The sequence below is a fragment of the Diabrotica virgifera genome, chromosome 5 (genome assembly GCF_917563875.1).
Source record: "Diabrotica virgifera virgifera chromosome 5, PGI_DIABVI_V3a".
In the NCBI taxonomy this organism is placed as follows: Eukaryota; Metazoa; Arthropoda; class Insecta; order Coleoptera; family Chrysomelidae; genus Diabrotica; species Diabrotica virgifera.
Window position 1 is genome coordinate 158,937,002 of NC_065447.1, and position 21,484 is coordinate 158,958,485.

At 31.7% G+C, this 21,484-nt stretch overlaps 1 protein-coding gene across 1 annotated transcript in view; it reads right to left on the minus strand.

Moving 5' to 3' along the window:
- Positions 1 to 19,087, minus strand: part of LOC114336644 (uncharacterized) — a 48,727-nt gene extending 29,640 nt beyond the window's left edge. The window contains exons 1-2 of the mRNA XM_050651621.1: positions 18,955 to 19,087; positions 3,307 to 3,441 (exon numbers count right to left, since the gene is read on the minus strand). Coding sequence (XP_050507578.1) covers positions 3,307 to 3,351 — 45 coding nt within the window. The 5' untranslated portion in view covers positions 3,352 to 3,441; positions 18,955 to 19,087. The remainder of the gene's footprint in view (positions 1 to 3,306; positions 3,442 to 18,954) is intronic.
- Between the last annotated feature and the right edge of the window lie 2,397 nt (positions 19,088 to 21,484).

The window sequence follows — 21,484 nt, forward strand, 5'->3', positions numbered from 1 at the left end:
TATACACCCTTGTCTCACACCTCGCTTTATTTCAATTTCTTCAGTGGTATTATTCTCTACTCTCACTACTGCTTTCTGATTATAGTACATATTTGCTATTAGTCGGATATCTCGGTTATCTAAATTCTTTTCTGCCAGGAGTCTGATTAGATGATCATGCCGCACTTTATCAAAGGCCTTGTTATAATCTATGAAACACATCAGATACAGATACATCAGTCTTTTCTAATCAGTATTTGTACTCAGTATCTACCACTGAGACCCGGTATCAAAAGTAACCGTTACACGTCCGCACTGATTTTGTCCGTCCCTCTATTCGTTGCAGAGACAGCCAACGGTTGGGTTTTGTTGTGAACAATAATATGCGGTGCGCTAGAAAAATAACTACACAGGTCACCCGTCCCGCCGGTCCCAGGTTGTGCTCGCTTCGGTTCAATTTGCGCCGGCACTTACCGTCGCATGCTCAAAATCCCGTGGGCTGCACACAATATCCAACGAACGTGTGCTGGAGTCTGGAGTCCATGCACAAAGAGCGAGAAATGATCAACGTCATAAAAATGAGAAAGGTCATACACATACGAGAGAACCTAAATATCGCTTATAGTGCAGTCACTGAAGGTTTTCACCTCGGATTTCGTTGAACCTCCATCGATTTTCATGAAAATTGGTGAGTAATTAGAGGATACCTCAAGGAACAAAGGTGACATGATGCCAACTTGCGCTTTTGCCCTGGGGGTGGATGCCACCCCTTCTCGCGGGTGAAAATTATTATATTAAAAATAATACCATAAGTCGATAGAACGACAAATTATAAGCAATATTTGTTATATAAAGTTATTAAAATAAATCAACACTTTTTGAGTTACTAAAGACCAAAGATTTTATTTTTTCGTAAAAAATGCATGTTTTAAATCGGTTTTTCACGTATAAATCAAAAACTATAAGCTTTTACAAAAAAGTTATTATGACTGAAATTAAAGATAATAAAAATTGAATACATTGCTCACATAAAGAAATAAACTAATGTTAGTTCAAAGTAAGTTATTGGCAATTGAATGTGTATTTTTTTCGACGAGTATTCAAATCTAAAAGTATTCAAGCTTAAATAACGGGAAAACGATGCAATGGATAAAATTTTCTTGCTAAACGTTTGCCAAAGCACTTTAGAATACCTATCAAATGAGCTTCAGAAAAAGGTAATAGCATCAAAATTAAGCAAGTTATAATGAAAACAAAAGAACCGTTTCGAATTTTTTAGGAAAAAGTGAAAACTAAAATATACGCCATTTCCACAAAAATTAAAATTTATAGTAATCCTTACAAGAACTTCTTTATATTAGCATAATTAATGTTTTCGATAATTTTGACCGGTTTGGAATGCATATTTTTGAAAAAAAGGTGTAATTAAAAAAAATCATAATTTTTAAAATCATTGTAATTCTCATATTCTTTTGATAATAACTCCAAAAATACTCATTATACGTAAAAAATTATATATAACCAAATTTTAGTTTTTTCTGTGCAAAATATTGTACCTGTTTTACTATTTCTATAGGGTAAAACTAACCGAGATAGAAACGTTTAAATCTTAAATTTTGCTGTGGGAACCATGCAACCGGGGTCATATAACCTTTTATTTGAAAAAAAAAGTAAGGGGTTTAAAAGATTAGGTTTAAAGTGGTTAAATAGCACTTGGAATTACCTTTCAAAAAGTATTTAGATGAACCTGATATCGTAAACACGAACGGAGTTAATAAAAAAAAACAATAATATTTTTGGAAAATCTTTTTTTATAAAAATAAATTTTGAAAAAAATTTTGAGCATAACTTTTAACGCTATCAACATGTTTGGGGGCTCATTTAATAGATATTTTTAAGTACTTTGCCAATTGTTTAATAAGTTTATGTTATAAAATGCATCAATTTCCCGTTATTTCAGCTTGAATACTTTTTGAGTTTTTTACTCGCCGAAAAAAATATACATTCAATTACCTACAACTCACTTTTGCTTAAAATTAAAAGGTTTCTGTAGTAAGGGGTTTATTTCAATTTTAATTAGCTTCAATTTTGATAATAATAACTTTTTTGTAATAACTTACACTTTTTGAGTTATCGATGAAAAATTGGTTAAAACCATGCATTTTTCTCAAAAAAAATTAAAATTTTTGATCTTTAATAACTCAAAAAGTTTTGATTTATTTTAATAACTTTATATAACAAATTTTGCTTGAAATTTGTCTCTCTATCGAATTATACGGTTATTTTTAATAAAATAATTTTCACCCACGAGAAGGGGTGGCATCCACCCCCAGGGTAAAAGCGCAAGTTGGCACCATGTCACCTTTGTTCCTTGAGATATCCTCTAACCACTCACCAATTTTCATGCAAATCGATGGAGGTTCAACGAAATCGGAGGTAATAGCTCATATCCACCTTCAGTGACTCCACTATTACTCCGGTTGATCTGATCATTCAGGGCAAAATCGAAAGAAAACGCTGGGTTGGATGAAATCAATTATTGTCCTGGCTGCGTAACATTAGACAATGGACAGGTCGAACGGTCGAGGAATTTTTTCATATAGCTGCCGACCGAGAAACATTTCATCAGGTTGTTAATACAGTGGAACCCCAATAAGTCGGCCCCCGATAACCCGGAAGTCCGGCTAACCCGCACCGATTTTCATCAGACAAACATTTCAACAATAAAAATGTATGTAATATAATATTTGAGAGATACTGTGTATTTGTGTAATTTGCACTACACGATAGTAAAAATGGCACACGGCGACAGAGCCACGTTCATTTTCTCGAATTATCGAAAACAGCAGGCACCTGTAGTATTCCTTTATTTATTTCAAACTGTCTCAGCATTTTTTAAAAAAGACTAAAAGACTATTTAAAAAATTATTTTTTAATCAATGGTCTTAGTTTTCACTGTTCTTAAATAACATAACATCGTTCCAATTGTGACTGTATTGTGTGTAGTACAGAGTCTTGTATTGTTCGCTTCCGTTTGCTTAGGTTTGTTTTTGCGTGTTTTTAGTAATTTAGTTGTCAGGTACTGTGCATATATTATATTTCATGTTATTTCAAATATAACGAAGTTTATCTGTAAGTATACCGTATTTTATTAATTTTTGCCATATTATCCGGATAACCCGGATTTTCGATAACCCGGATCGGCCGCTTTCCCGATTAATCCGAGTTATCGAGGTTGCACTGTACGATGATAGCCAAGCTTGAAAACAAGCATGGCACACAAAGAAGAAGAATGTTAAAAATCAAATTAAATATAACGACTCTCACCTTATTGCAGAATACTCGTACTTGTACTTCTTTCTTCATTTTCATAAAGGGAGTAGTATACACCAATTACTATTACAAAAAATATAGAACATTCCTTTGCACGTCCATGGTACTCTGATGCAGTTTTCTTAAAATCTGCAAAAATAGTGTGTTTTTAGCTTTTGAGTTCTAATAGAAAATTTGGACAACTCAATTTGTAATTATTAAACTTGTGTCATGGCTATTTGGTAATACAAAAAAATTCAAATAACAACGTAATCCTTTGATACCCTGACTAATATACATATACCTATAGTTTTTATACTGAATATAAAAAAATCTCAAATCGGCAAATACATAAAGAAAAATTTTTTATCGCAAATATAAACAGTCGGAAAAATGAAAAAATACCGATGAACGATCACATCAATCACTTATTTTCTATTTGCTGTCTTTTTCTATAAATAACAAACGTTTGTTATAGAAAAAGACAGAAAATACAAAATAAGTGATTGATGTGATCGTTTATGGGTATTCTTTCATTTTTCCGACTGTACCCAGTGCCGGATTAACCATTAGGCGGACTAGGCAGCCGCCTAGGAACCGGGCACTTGATGGGGCCCGCATCCCACACAAATGCATTAATTAATATTTAATTATTTAAGCAGTTATTAAAAAAAATTAAAATGATAAAAAAATCAAATACGGCTAACTGAGACAAAAAACGGAAATGGTTAATTTATGATGTCCAATCAAACTCAGTTTTTTGCTTTCTCTTTTGTCAAATATCAGAAAAATACAACCGACTTCAAGACAAATTAAGCAGTTATCTTCAAAGGCATTTTTATATTCCAGGTTCTAATCATTCCCTCAATTTGGAAATCAATTGTGCAAGCAAATTTTGATAAAAGCTGGTAATTATTTTGGTATGGTACGTTTTTTTTCAATTTCTACCCACCGATGGGCCTTATAGCCATTCTCTCACGGTAAAATATTGCAAAACCTTTGGATTTGAAAGAAGAGCTTTGATTGACATGAAATTTGGTATAAGCATAGCTAACATGTCAAATAAAAAAGTGATATTGTGCCAATGTGTGTGTTTTGCTCTACGGTTGAGTCCACCCCTTTTCGGGGGTGAAAAAATATACCGTCAAAATACGTCCGGAAGTGCATAAACTGACTAATTCGAAGCAACTTGTGTTCAATAGAGTTTTTTCAAGTCAATACATTTCGAGTTATTTGCAAGTGAATATCTTCATTTTTCAACAAAAAATAACACGTTTTTAGACGGGTTTTCGCAAATAACTCAAAAAGTAAGTATTTTATCGAAAAAATATTCTTAGCAAAAATATAGCTTTTAAAAAAATGAAAAAATGGTGTATGTGTGCAGTCTGTAGACCCAGTAGAAGCAGAGTTGTAGCTAATAAAAAGTAGGTTCTTATTCGTCAAATTCCAAATCGAATATTTCAATGTGAAATAATCAAAATATGAAGCACTTTTCATGGAAAACTCATCATAACTTGTTTAAATGTTTTAAAAAAGCATTATTCTTATTTTTTTCTATCATAAAATTTCTATCATAAAAAGTAAGCAAGATACGCTCAGAATAAAGTTGATCCCATTTTTTGGGTAAAAAAACTGGTGAAAATAACCCCCTAATTAGCATCCCAAATAAAATTAATCCTTACCGCTTCACAAGCTACTTTACTTATGCATTGTTTATATGCTCTGTAAGTTTTATCGGTATAAAGTGCTTATTTATAAAAGAGCTGTAGTAGAAAGGGCTTGAACAAGTCACTAATCACGAATGTATGCAATTTTTTTTATTTAGCCTAATGCCTCGACAACTAATGGCCATTGGCATGGTACAGTGGATTTTTTCCAATCAGGTACCTAGTGTAGTGGGTAGTGTGTGTGTGTGTTGAGTAAATGTCTTGTTATGTAGCAAAGTTGTCATTGTTTTTGCAAAGAGACGCTAATTGTATCCGAACGTCTGCCGTTCCTCCGGTGAGTACCCATCCCACAAGGATAGAGACTATTTTCATTTATTCATCATCATCATCATCATCATGGCTTATTCACTCCTGGCGGAGTGTTTGCCGCCCTTTTGGGCTCTCTGATTCATTTGTTGCGGAGAATCAGTCCGCTGTTGTCTTTTATTATTATAGCAGCGTGTGTGACTTGGCTTTGTCTACAACTTTTCTCCATTCTTTCCGGTCCTTACAACGCTCCTTCCAATTGTAGATTCTCAGCTTCTTTATGCCTCCTAAGACTTGATCTCTCCATCTTGTTTTGGGTCTTCCCTTTGGTCTCCCTGTTGTTGGTCTCCAGCCAGTTACTCGCTTTAGCGTAGAGTCTGGGTTAGCTCTTTCTGTGTCCCAGCCACCTGAGCCTCTGCGCCTTCACGAACTTGATTATGTCTTCACCCTGGATGACTTCTTTAATTTCTTCATTTGTTAATCTTCTAAATTCGCCTACACTTATCCTCACCGGTCCCATTATTTGTCGAATTATCTTTCTCTCTAAGATTTCTAATCTCATTTCATCTTTTTGTGTTAGGCATTTTCATTTATTACTTTTTAATAAATGAAAACTGCTCTACCCAGGGTATGCAAATTTTGAACAGTCATATCTTAACCAATTTTTATCTTCCAAATAAGCAAAAATCTGAAATATTCAGAAAATCAAAACCTATATTTTTTATTCTTTAAGATTTTTGGTATCACTAATAATTTTTAAGTTATTTTGAAATAAAAAACATTTTTTTTTCAAAATTTCAAGAAATTTGTTTTACTTTAAATCCCAATGTTTTTAAATATAAGCTCTATGAACCGGTGAAACTTACAGATCATATAAATAATATACTTATAAGTTTTTTCAAGATTTTCATAAATTTTCAAGATTTTTGTGTCAAAAAAAGGGATCAACTTTATTTTAAGCTTTACTTGCATAATTTTGATACTTGTTAAAAAAAAACAAAAATAAAACTTTTTTAACACTTTCAAAAAGTTATGATGATTTTTCACCGAACAGTGCTTAATTTTTTGGTAATTTACGTTGAAATATTTGATTTGGAGATGTCGAATAAGAATCCACTTTTCATTAGCTCCAGTTCTGCTTATACTGGGTCTACATACTTCATACATACACCATTTTTTTAAATTTTGTATACGCCATATTTTTTCTAAGAATATTTTTTCGAAAAAATACTTAATTTTGGAGTTATTTGCGAAAAACCGTCTAAAAAGGTATTTTTTTTTTGTTGGAAAATAAACATATTCACTCGCAAATAACTCAAAAAGTATTGATTTAGTGAAAAAACTCGATATAACAAAAGTTACTAAGAATTAATCAGTTATCCATTATTTTAAATGTATGTTTTTTCACCCCCGAAGGGGTGGCACTCACACCTAGGGAAAAATCACATATCGACACAATATCCCTTTTTTTCTTTGGCATATAATGCCCTTTTACTAATAACAGAAACTTGGCTTTCTTCTAACATCGATAGCATCACTGTAAAAATTGATGGTTATAATTTTTTTAGGCAAACTAGAGGGGGTGGTGTAGGTGCTTACATAAGAAATACATTGCCAACTCAAGTTATAAATTTCAGCTTTCAAATAAATCCAATTTTGGAGTACTTGTTTCTTCAAATTTCACTTAATATGAAACAAATTGTGGTTGGTGCGTTCTACAGACCGCCTAACTCAAATCCTAACTCTTTTATATCTGATTTTGATAATATTTTTTCATATATTTGTCCTATCTTTGATCAAATCGTAATTCTGGGAGATTTAAAAATATTTTTTTTCAATTTAAACTCTCCTATTTTAAACTGTTTTGAGTCTTATGGTCTACTGCAAATTCTTAATGAACCCACCCGCATAACAAGGACAACGAGCACACTTATTGATCCTGTTTTTGTAAATTGTCCGGACGTTGTTGTTAACCAAGGTACTCTTCCTACAGATAATATTTCTGATCACAATCTTGTGTATCTACTGCTTAATCTTAAATCACATAAAGCACCACCTAAATTTATAGAATATCGCTGCTTCAAAAATCTTAATTATCAACAATGTTATAATGATTTAATCGAACTTAACTGGAATAACATTTTTAGAATATCAAATATTGACAAAAAGATCGAATACTTTAACACACTATTAACTGAACTTTTTGATGTTCATGCCCCTTACAAGAGATGTCGAGTAACAAAAAATAAAGCACCTTGGTTGACGGATGATATTAGACTTTTGCAGAAGCAGAGATCAAAGGCGTTGCAAAAATTTAAAAAAAGTAAGGATCAGGAAGACAGAGATAATTATAATCTGCTAAGAAATAGAGTTGTAAACTTAATAGTTCTTAGGCCCCCATATAAAATTATTATTTATGATCACACCGTTGAAACTTTTTTTACTTGTTATTTGGGTGGAGTCGGACAAATTTGGAGCTTAGCGCATCATGGCAGTGGGGCGTTTGTCTGTCAAGAGGTCACGAAGTTGTCAATTTTATGCAAGAAAAAAATTTATAACCACATTGGTCATTTTATTTTAATCAATGGTTTTTATCATATAAACAGCGAAAACAATTTTGTCGGACAAAAATATTGGGGCATATGACGCGTCGGACACGCTAAAGATATCAAATTTATGAAAATAATAAATTTATTACCACATGGCTAATTTTAACGGAATCTACCATAAAACCTTTTTACAATAATGTGGTAACCTTGTCGGACAATTTTCACGGGGCATATGCGCAGTCGGACGCGCCGAAAATGTCAATTTCCTGAAAATTTTTTATTTATTACCACAGATGTTATTTTTATTTTGTACTGTTTTTTTACATGTGTAATGAATATTGGATCACTTGTCGGACAAAAATAATGGGGCGTTTTGGTACAATTTAAAAAAAAGGTAATTTTTATACATACGGGGTGTTTGGTAAAGAATGGGCCATAGCTTAACGTCAGGTTCCTGAGGTTAAAATAGGCCGATTTAAGCTAACTTACCTTAGTACAAAGTTTATAATAAGCGAGATACAGGGTGTCAAAGTTAAACTTTTTTTTATTTATTATTGAATATTTCCTGACAGGTACGAGATAACAACATGAAATTTGGTATATGGGGGTTTTTTGGGTCGAGAAAACTAAATTTCCTACCAAAAATTATGCATTGCTTAGAGGGCGCCACATACGCCTTTCAACACTAATTTATTACGTTCAATTTTTTATCCCTCACTCTGTATAATTTTGACATTAAAATTTTTATTTTCCTATTAGTTTTACTTAAAAAAGGTATACTTCTTTCATCTCCCTAAACTCAACCGTTTTCAAGATAAACGCATTTTAAATCTGCGATACACCATCATTTTTAGCATAATATCATTGTAGTTACCCGAAAAATAACTTAAAACCATAAAATTATCCAAAAATGTATCGCAAATTTCTTCAAATGGAATTTGCGATGCAATGACATAAATTTGAGAACTGGCACAATTATTATGGTATTAAGTTATTTTTCGGGTGTAACTACAATGATATTATGCTAAAAATGATGGTGTATCGCAGATTTAAAATGCGTTTATCTCGAAAACGGTTGAGTTTAGGGAGATGAAAAAGTATACCTTTTTTAAGTAAAACTAATAGGAGAATAAAAATTTTAATGTCAAAATTATACAGAGTGAGAGATAAAAAAAATTGAACGTAATAAATGCGTGCTGAAAGGCGTATGTGGCGCCCTCTGGGCAATACATAATTTTTGGTAGGGAATTTAGTTTTCTCGACCCAAAAAACCCCCACATACCAAACTTCATGTTGTTATCTCATACCTGTCAGGAAATATTCAATAATAAATACAAAAAAGTTTAACTTTGACATCCTGCATCTCGGTTATTATAAACTTTGTTACTTTGTACTAAGGTAAGTTAGCTTAAATCGATCTATTTTTACCTCACGAACCTGAGGTTAAGCTATGGCCCATTCTTTACCAAATTTTACCTGTATATAAATTAAATGTATGAAATTGAATGTGTTGTTTCTCGATTCCACGTTAAGATAAATGGTCGCCTTTCTATGATTATCTCTCATATGATCTAGTGTCCATCGAATGTACACTAGAGTTTTTTTTTCTATTCAAAATAGAATAAAAAATTATTTTAATGGCCGGTAAATGAACTCGGATTGCTCTATTTTTAAATATCTCTATCTAAATTTAGCGTCGGAACCACTACAACTACATAAACCATTTCGGCGATAATGGTCAAATGGATTATACTTTCGGAACTAGATACCTTCTAATCGGTATAACCGATTTTGATCACTAAATATGAGCTTGAAACGTATTAGGTCTTAGGCCCACATATAAAATTATTATTTATAACCACACCGTTGAAAGTTTTTGTACTTGTTATTTGGGTGGAGTCGGACAAATTTGGAGCTTGGCGCATTATGGCAGTGGGGCGTTTGTCTGTCAAGAAAATTTCTTGTATAATATAGTGTCGCATGTACGGGAACAGCCGTTCTCTGGGATATAAAAAAATAATAAGCATCAAGGAGACAAAGCGAACTATAAACATTTTTTCTCGGTTAGATCTACATAGACCAAACTGAAAATTTGTAGAAATACTCCTTATAATATTTATAAGGACGTAACGTAGAGAACGTTCCAAAATTTTAGAAAAATTTTTCGAAATTTTTCCTTTTGTCGGAAAACCTTTTTGGAAAATTTTGGGTACAACTCTCCGTCATGCCCTTTTAAGTGTTGTACTTAGCGTATGTACCAATTTTTGAGCTAAATCGATTCAAAAGTAACCGAGAAACACTGTTTTAAAATTTTTTTTGATAGTACCTCCTCGTCGATAGCCTAAAAGAATTAAGTTTTCTGTTCGTTTGCCCCAACATTCTTGTCAGACAATTACATTTTTTGTTTAAGAATACAATTACTTGTAACTTACTACCTTTGTTGGAAAAATGGTTGTAAAGATAAGGGATACACGAACCCAGCATAGTTTAAAAGTATAGTTTATCAATAAAAATTAAATTTTTTGTCCGACTTTGGATTTGCCCCAATATTTTTGTCGGACACTTAGATTTTTTGATTTAGAATATAACTACTTATAACCGGATACTTGTGTCGGAATTTTTTTTTAATAGGAGAAAAAAAAACTACAGAACGATGTTTGTCGTTGTTCAAGGAGTATGTAGGCAAATATCAGATCACAATTTTTCTACAATTTTCCCTCTTGTCGGAAAATTTTTTTAGAAAATTTTGGGTACAACTCTACGTCATACCCTTTTAAATGTTTTACTTAGTGTGTGTGTACCAATTTTCAGCTAAATCGATTCAAAAAGAACCGAGAAAAACTGTTTTAAAAATTTTTTGATAATACCTCCTCGTCGATAGCCTAAAAGAATTAAGTTTTCTGTTCGTTTGCCCCAACATTTTTGTCAGACAATTACATTTTTTGTTTAAGAATATAATTACTTGTAACTTACTGCCTTTGTCGGAAAAATGGTTTTAAAGATAAAAGATGCACGAACCCAGCATAGTTTAAAAGTTTAGTTTATTAATAAAAATTAAATTTTTTGTCCGACTTTGGATTTGTCCCAATATTTTTGTCGGACACTCAGATTTTTTGATTTAGAATATAACTACTTATAACCTGATACCTGAGTCGGATTTTTTTTAATTGGAGAAAAAAAACTACACAACGATGTTTGTCTTTGTTCAAGGAGTATGTAAGCAAATATCAGATCACAATTTTTCTAAAATTTTCCCTCTTGTCGGAAATTTTTTAAGAAAATTTTGGGTACAGCTCTACGTCATACCCTTTTAAATGTTTTATTTAGTGTGTGTACCAATTTTCAGCAAAATCAATTTAAAAATAACACAGAAAAACTGTTTTAAATTTTTTTTTGATAATACCGCCTCGTCGATAGCCTAAAAGAATTAAGTTTTCTGTTCGTTTGCCCCAACATTTTTGTCAGACAATTACATTTTTTGTTTAAGAATATAATTACTTGTAACTTACTGCCTTTGTCGGAAAAATGGTTTTAAAGATAAGGGATGCACGAACCCAGCATAGTTTAAAAGTTTAGTTTATTAATAAAAATTAAATTTTTTGTCCGACTTTGGATTTGTCCCAATATTTTTGTCGGACACTTAGATTTTTTGATTTAGAATATAACTACTTATAACCTGATACTTGAGTCGGAATTTCTTTTAATTGGAGAAAAAAAACTACACAACGATGTTTGTCGTTGTTCAAGGAGTATGTAAGCAAATATCAGATCACAATTTTTCTAAAATTTTCCCCCTTGTCGGAAAATTTTAGAAATATATTGGGTACAGCTCTACGTTATACCCTTTTAAATGTTTTATTTAGTGTGTGTCCCAATTTTCAGCTAAATCAATTTAAAAATAACAGAGAAAAACTGTTTTAAAATTTTTTTTAAAAATACCGCCTCGTCGATAGCCTAAAAGAATTAAGTTTTCTGTTCGTTTGCCCCAACATTTTTGTCAGACAATTGCATTTTTTGTTTAAGAATATAATTACTTGTAAGTTACTACTTTTGTCGGAAAAATGGTTGTAAAGATAAAGGACACACGAACCCAGCATTGTTTTAAAGTATAGTTTATCAATAAAAATTAAATTTTTTGTCCGACTTTGGATTTGCCCCAATATTTTGTCGGACACTTAGATTTTTTATTTGGAATATAACTACTTATAACCTGATACATGTGTCGGAAATTTTTTTTTTAATTCGAGAAAAAAAACTACAGAACGATGTTTGTCGTTGTTCGTGGAGTAGGTACACAAATTATCAGATCACAATTTTTCTAAAATTTTCCCTCTTGTCGAAAAATTTTTTGGGAAAATTTTTGGGTACAGCTCTACGTCATACCCTTTTAAATGTTTTACTTAGTGTTTGTACCAATTTTCAGCTAACTCGATTCAAAAATAACCGAGAAAAACCGTTTTAAAATTTTTAATTTTTTTGATAATACCGTCTCGTCGATAGCCTAAAAGAATGAAGTTTTCTGTTCGTTTGTCCCAACATTTTTGTCAGACAATTAGATTTTTTGTTTAAGAATATAATTACTTGTAACTTACTGCCTTTGTCGGGAAAATGGTTTTAAAGATAAGGGATGCACGAACCCAGAATAGTTTAAAAGTATACTTTATTAATAAAAATTAAATTTTTTGTCCGATTTTGGATTTGACCCAATATTTTTGTCAGACACTCAGATTTTTTGATTTAGAATATAACTACTTATAACCTAATATTTGTGTCGGAAACTTTTTTTTTAATTGGAGAAAAGAAACTACAGAACGATGTTTGTCGTTGTTCAAGGAGTATGTAGGCAAATATCAGATCACAATTTTTCTAAAATTTTCCCTCTTGTCGGAAAATTTTTGAAGAAAATTTTGGGTACAGCTCTACGTCATGCCCTTTTAAATGTTTTACTTAGTGTGTGTGTACCAATTTTCAGCTAAATCGATTCAAAAATAACCGAGAAAAACTGTTTAAAATTTTTTTTGATAATACCTCCTCGTCGATAGCCTAAAAGAATTAAGTAATTATGTTTTCTGTTCGTTTGCCTCAACATTTTTGTCAGACAATTACATTTTTTGTTTAAGAATATAATTACTTGTAACTTACTGCCTTTGTCGGAAAAATGGTTTTAAAGATAAAGGATGCACGAACCCAGCATAATTTAAAAGTATAGTTTATTAATAAAAATTAAATTTTTTGTCCGACTTTGGATTTGCCCCAATATTTTTGGCGGACACTTAGATTTTTTGATTTAGAATATAACTACTTATAACCTGATACTTGAGTCGGAATTTTTTTTTAATTGTAGAAAAAAAAACTACAGAACGATGTTTGTCGTTGTTCAAGGAGTATGTAAGCAAATATCAGATCAAAATTTTTCTAAAATTTTCCCTCTTGTCGCAAAATTTTTTAAGAAAATTTTGGGTACATAAGTCATATCCTTTTAAATCTTTTACTTAATGTGTGTACCAATTTTCAGCTAAATCGATTTAAAAATAACCGAGAGAAACTGTTTTAAAATTTTTTTTGATAATACCTCCTCGTCGATTAAGTTTCCTGTTCGTTTGCCCCAACATTTTTGTCAGACAATTACATTTTTTGTTTAAGAATATAATTACTTGTAACCTACTATTTTTGTCGGAAAAATGGTTCTAAAGATAAGGGATGCACGAACCCAGCATAGTTTAAAAGTATAGTTTATTAATAAAAATTAAATTTTTTGTCCGAATTTGGATTTGCCCCAATATTTTTGTCGGACACTTAGATTTTTTGATTTGGAATATAACTACTTATAAGTTGATACGTGTGTCGGATTTTTTTTTAATTCGAGAAAAAAAATACAGAATGATGTTTGTCGTTGTTTAAGAAGTATGTACACAAATTATCAGATCACAATTTTTCTAATATTTTCCCTCTTTTCGGAAAATTTTTTAAGACAATTTTGGGTTCAGATCTACGTCATACCCTTTTAAATGTTTTACTTAGTGTATGTACCAATTTTCAGCTAAATCGATTCAAAACTAACCGAGAAACACTGTTTTAAATTTTTTTCTTGATAATACCTCCTTGTCGATAGCCTAAAAGAATTAAGTTTCCTGTTCGTTTGCCCCAACATTTTTGTCAGACAATTACATTTTTTGTTTAAGAATATAATTACTTGTAACTTACTACTTTTGTCGGAAAAATGGTTTTAAAGATAAGGGATGCACGAACCCAGCATAATTTAAAAGTATAGTTTATTTAAAAAATTAAATTTTTTGTCCGACTTTGGATTTGCATCAATATTTTTGTCGGACACTTAGATTTTTTGATTTGTAATATAACTACTTATAACTTGATACGTGTGTCGGAATTTTTTTTTAATTCGAGAAAATAAATACAGAACGATGTTTGTCGTTGGTTAAGAAGTATGTACACAAATTATCAGATCACAATTTTTCTAATATTTTCCCTCTTTTCGGAAAATTTTTTAAGACAATTTTGGGTTCAGATCTACGTCATACCCTTTTAAATGTTTTACTTAGTGTATGTACCAATTTTCAGCTAAATCGATTCAAAAGTAACCGAGAAACATTGTTTTAAATTTTTTTTTTGATAATACCTCCTTGTCGATAGCCTAAAAGAATTAAGTTTTCTGTTCGTTTGCCCCAACATTTTTGTCAGACAATTACATTTTTTGTTTAAGAATATAATTACTTGTAACCTACTACTTTTGTCGGAAAAATGGTTGTAAAGATAAGGGATGCACGAACCCAACATAGTTTGGAAGTATAGTTTACTAATAAAAATTAAATTTTTTGTCCGACTGTCGATTTGCCCCAATATTTTTGTCCGACACTTTGATTTTTTGATTAAGAATATAATTACCTATAACCTACTAATGTTGTCGGAAAAATGGTTGTAAATAAAAAAAATTCAGAAAATTGAAATCTTCGGCGCGTCCGACTGCGCATATGCCCCGTGAAAATTGTCCGACAAGGTTACCACATTATTGTAAAAAGGTTTTATGGTAGATACCGTTAAAATTATCCATGTGGTAATAAATTTATTTTTTTCATAAATTTGACATCTTTCGCGTGCCCGAGGCGTCATATGCCCCAATATTTTTGTCCGACAAAATTGTTTTCGCTGTTTATATGATAGAAACCATTGATTAAAATAAAATGACCAATGTGGTTATAAATTTTTTTCTTGCATAAAATTGACAACTTCGTCACCGCTTGACAGACAAACGCCCCACTACCATAATGCGCCAAGCTCCAAATTTGTCCGACTCCACTCAAATAACAAGTACAAAAAGTTTCAATGGTGTGGTCATAAATAATATTTGTATATGTGGGCCCAAGGCCTATAACCAGAACTGCCAAAAGAACTACTTAGAAAATATATGTTATGAAAAAAATTCAAATAAAACTTGGAATGCAATAAAAAATTTAAATGTTCGAACTAATAAAAACTACGATCTTCCCCCTAAATTAGCTGACCCGGAGCTATTAATAAGTATTTTGAACAATATTTGTCCAATGTTTCTAATAAGGGTAAAAATAAAGTACAATTTTACAATAGTAACAAATTTAATAATAATCTAAATTTCGCTTTTTGTAAATAATAATCTAAATTTCACATTGCATTCCATTAAAACAAACTCTTGCGGAGTAGATAACGTATCAGCTAAAATGCTTCAACTTTGTAGCCCCTTCATAGATATTTATGTTCTCTATATAGTAAATTCTTGAATAGAAAAAACATATTTTCCCTATTTATGGAAAATGGTTATTGGTAAACCATTAGCCAAAGACAACAATCCTCAGACTTTCTCTGATTTAAGAATTATAAGTATACTTCCAGCCCTTTCCAAGGTATTGGAAAGGATTCTATATGATCAAATATATCTTTACTTTACAAAAAATAAAATACTGTCTGATAAACAATGTGGATTCCGGAAAAACTATAGCACAGCTACTGCTTTGGTAACGGTTATGGATGAGATCCTAAGAGCATCTGATAAAGGTCAAATAAGTCTGCTCGTTCTTTTAGATTTCTCCAAAGCGTTCGATACCGTAGATCATGAGTTGTTATGCTCAAAATTGCGATACTATGGGTTTAAGGCAGAGTCTGTAAACATAATACAATCTTTTTTATTAAATAGAACACAAAAAATATCTGTAGATAACAAACAATCTACCCCAATAAATATTCTTGCAGGTGTACCCCAAGGGTCAATTCTTTCTCCATTATTGTGTTTAATTTACACTACTGATATTATTAACTCTTTACAATACTGCAGCATAGTTGCTTACGCTGACGACACTCAATTGTACCTTAGTTTCGATAAAGAAGATTTATTTAATGCTTTGGATAAAATTAATTCTGATCTTGAAATAATGAAAGAACTCTCTGACGAACACAACTTAAAACTTAATTCCACCAAATCAAAACGATTATGTATCGCAAATGAAGTCCAACGTCAACTTGTAAAAACAATTCAAACATAAAAATCGATCATGTTAGTTTACCATTCACAGCCTCAGCTAGAAACCTTGGAATTATATTTGACGAAAATCTAAGATTTCAGGAACATGTCAAAAATATTAACAAAAAAGCTTTTTCATCATTGAAATTCATTTTTATGAATCGTCACATTTTAAGTAAAGACTTAAAAAAGCTTCTTTGTGAGAGCCTTGTCCTGTCTCACTACTCTTATGGTGATTTTATTTTTATGCCATGTCTACTGGAGGCAGAGAAGAATAGGATACAGAAAATGCAAAACTCCTGTTGTAGATTGATTTACGGGATTAGAAAATATGATCACATTTCACATAAAATAAAAGAATGCGGTTGGTTTAATATGAAAAATAGAAGCACATATCATCTAGGTAACTTTATTCACAAGTTACTTCTGATGCCAAACACCTCCACTATCCTTAAACAAAAGCTCGTTCGAAGAAAGGAAATTCATATGCGAAACGTGAGATTGAAAGACACTTTCACAATGCCACAACATAGATCAGCTTGGTACCAAAGGAGTTTTACTTGATATAACCAATTCTGCTTAGAATTTGTCCATCTATCGATTTATGGAAATATTTTTAATAAAATAATTTTCACCCACGAGATGGAGTGGCATGCACCCTTAGGGGAAAAGCGCAAGTTGGACAATGTCACTTTTGTTTGTTAAGGTATCCTCTAACAATCCACCAATTTTCATGCAAATCAATGGAGGTTTAATATAACGAAATCGGAGGTAATAACTCATATGCTTCTTTTCATGAGCATTTTTCAGTGCGTCACAAATGATAGAAAAATAGGTAAGTCCGTGATAATATACATTTTAGTGACAGGACATTTTAGTTAAATCTGACAGTTGTCACATTTTATTTTCAATTTGGCAAAAAACAAATCAATTGTGTTTATTGCATTTATAAAATGGTATTTTCTTTGATTTGTATAGTCTTATAAATTGTTCAGATTATATTCGTAGATATATTATATAATTCGCAAATTATTTTATTTTCGATTATGGCGCCATCTATTGACAACTAGAATAAATGATATAAATGTCACCGACGAAATATAATCACCGACGTGCGTTTTTTTCTGTCACATACAATTTAATGCATTAGAAAGAAATCGAAAAACTGTGACGCACTGAAAGTTCCTCATGAGAAAAAGCATATCAACTTTCAATATAGAGGGTGTTTCATTATTAAAATTATCCATGTAGTAACTGGAGAAACCTTAGCACAAAATACGAAGATTTAACCAAAAACACTTAAATAAAATGTGGTTCCTTAATGAGTTACAGGGTGTTTTATCTAAAAATTTAAAAACTATTTTTGCTCAGCATTTTAAAACTATTCGACGTATCCTTTTCATACTTGGCAGGAAGTATAGGTACTGTACAAACTACTAAATTATGTTAAACAAACGCCTCTGTCTATTACCAGAGGTGTACGACGGGAGAAAGTGAATGGTTGATCCTTTCCAAATTCTACGCCACTGGCGGAATTGTTATTTTAGTTCAATTTTTGGATTCTCCCATACTTTGTATGAAAATAATATACTCTTCATTCGTAACGATAAAGTCATTAGTTTTCGAGATCTTTGAAGTTCAAAATGAAACGGAAATGGGAACACTGGAACAGGGGAAGTTTTAATTGTGGAACAGGTTAAAACTTTGGAACGGTCAGACCACGAAAAGTCACATGTATTTTGTCCGGCAGAACTTCCAATTGATTTATTACCCTTTCATTAAACTCTCATGCAAAAATCAGACTGCTATTTATCACCTGTCAGAATTCCTGTCATTTGACATATTCTACGTGTTCCACTCATTATAATTCCCATTTGGTGATAAATAGCAGCCTGATTTTTGCATGAAAGTTTAATGAAAGGGTAACAAATCAATTGGAAGTTCTGTCGGACAAAATACATGTGACATTTTCGTGGTCTGACCGTTCCAAATTTTTAACCTGTTCCACAATTAAAAGTTTCCCTGTTCCAGTGGTCCTATATATCAAAGTTTGTCCTACTAGACACCCTTAAGCTATTAACAAATTTTCAGCTTGCTATTAATCAACTTTTTTTTCATACGCGGGATCCAGACCATCATATTTAACTTCAAATATCTCGAAAACTAATGATTTTATTGTTACCAATGAGGAGTACATATATTATTTATGTAGAAAGTATTGGAGAATCTAAAAATCTAAAAATGGCACTAAAATAGTAATTCCTCCAGTGCCGTAGAATTTGAGAAGGGTCAACCATTCACTATCTCCTGTCGTATGCCTCTGGTAGTAGCTAGAAACGTTTGTTTATCATAATTTAGTAGGGTGTATAGTAGTCGCACTTTAAGCCAAGTATGAAAAGGATACGTTGAATAGTTTTAAAATGCTGTGAAAAAATAATTTTTAAATTTTTAGATAAAACACCCTGTCACTCAGTAAGAAACCACATTTTATTTAAGTGTTTTAGGTTAAACCTTCGTATTTTGTGCTAAGGTTTCTCCAGTTACTATACGGACAATTATTAATGAAACACCCTGTATAATTTGGCAACTTATAAAAACAGATAATATTAGTATGTACTTCAGTATTACTTACTTTTGCTATTACGGATTAGGTAGTACAACGGTAGTACTTACTTCTTGTGCCAAAATTTGTTTATTGAAATAAGCGACAACGAGAAAATAAAATAATTATATTCTGAGCAACACAAAATCAATTTTGACATAACTGTCAAACTAACATAACTTATATCAGATTCTTCTTTTTTTCATACTAAAGCAATGAGAAAATATTAACCCAAAAATCATGTAAGCAATCTGGCTACAATTTTTATTTTTCGGTTATGTATGCAACTGCCTTTTCTTAGTAAATACCCTTTAGGGCAATGTTTCTGAATTTTTCAGTATTCGTGGTCCAATTATCAATGATTATTGTATGAGTACAACAATAACGTACTTTGATTTTTCGGCTTTAACCCTACACTGCTTCTTCATGTGCCCCATCATTTAAGGACATTGGCTATCAGAGCCTATTTATCAGAGCCTAATTTTACTTCAAATCAGACCCGAGACACTACACAATTATCGGACCCCTATATATTATGATTTAATAATAATAATAATAGCTTCTTTAAATGAATTAACTATTTAATAGAAATATAGTTGCACCAGAAATTTAAATTTTTATTAACAATAAATAAAATTTATATTTAAACCATTTAACATTGTTTAAATACAGTGTGTCGCATTTAAGATGAAGACAGCTCTATATTTCAACTATCAAAATAAATACAGATTTGAAGTTTTGCACAGTCATACAGGTTAAAGGTAGATTTTTAAAATACTCAACTGATATTTTTTAAATTTTAATCGCGGCCTACTGCGAATCAACAAACAGTTATTAGTTAAAGTTAAACAGTTACAAGTTATTTGAAAAAGTACTTCCAAATCTTATTCTAACCCCACACACCAAACTGCATGACAAAATTCGCACTTTTAGTTTTGTCAGTATTTGCAGTCAGGACCCCAAAATTCGTCTGTCTCGAGATGTATCTCGGGCCAGCTAATTTTAAGTTTTAGGATCTTGACTACAAATAATAAAAAAACTAAAAGTGCGAATTTTGTCATAAAATTTGGATGTCGGTTTAGATAGAATAATATTTGGAACATGTTTTTCCAATAACTTTTTTCGATATTTCTACTGCGAAGCAAAATATCGAAAATTTACCCTGTTTTTGGAGCCGCAGTAGGCTGCGTTTACAATTTAAATTTCAGCTGAGTATCTTAAAAAATGTGAACATTCAACCTGTATGACTGTACAAAACTTCAAATATGTATTTATTTATTTTGATAGCCAAACTATAGTCTGCAACTTAAATGCTACACACTGTATATGTAATTTCATTTTGTAAATAATTTGGTTGAACCTTGAACCATAAAAGGATTTACCGTTCTTTGACAAAAATGTAATGGTTGCTATTATTCGTTGAAGAACGTTTCACCAATGTTCCTTTTCTTTTAAATAACTTTTTTCTATTAATGTTACAATTTGTCCTGCTGTACTACTTCTCTTGACTAAGTACCAATTATTGATGAAATATGTTTAGGAGATCGCTCATGTTGAATAACAATTTTACACTAACCACTCGCGAAGAACATTTCCCTCATTAGTTTCATTTTATAAAAATTGCACTTTGCAAATGTCTGGTTTTATTATTATCCAGTTGTTTAACACACTCACTAGTTTTATCAATATAATTAATTCGGTCGGTTATTTATAATGGGGTCTACCCCCGGGTCTACCCGACAGCCAAAATCCCGACAGCCACAATCCCGATGGCCAAAATCCCGACACGCTAGAATCCCGACAGGCCAAAATCCCGACAGGCCAGAATCCCGACAGGTTTGATAAGTTTCTTTTTAACATATAATTACATTTATTTCTTGTTTTTTGTTTATGGCCATCTGTTTTTTATTTTTTGTTACTAAACAAAAGCATTTTGTATTAAAAGTATTAAACAAAAGTCGGAATTTTTACTTATGCGAGGATTGTTGCATGTCGGGATTTTGGCTGTCGGGATTTTGGCTGTCGAGATTTTGGCTGTCGGGATTTTGGGCGGCACCGTTTATAATGGTAGGGGAGCCCAAGCGGGGATTTTTGCAGTTACTCGAGCGCATCAGATTATCATATGGGGAGAAACCTGGTACCCTGCAGATATACCTCTACCATATATTGGCTCTTAACACAAGGGGGTTCGTTAAGGGGGCATGAAAAAAATCTATCCTTAAAAAAACTCGAAATTGTCAGATTAAGATAAGATAAGGTAAGTACATACAAAAGAGTGTATATTTCAAAAATCTGACGATTTGACTCGGGTGTAAGGAAATGGGTGACTTTCAAACTTTCACAAGAAAAAAGCGAAGATTTCGCGAAATAAATGACAGATCGAAAAAATAAAAAATATGTGCTCAATATTTTTTAAAAATCTATCGAATGATACTATGGAAATGGAAAATTAAATTAAAAAATGGCAAGCGCCCACTAAAATGGAAAACTTTACTTAACTTTTTTGGTTTTAGGACCTACTCTTCACAACCCAATAGGTCCCCATAACGCTCGAGTGGCT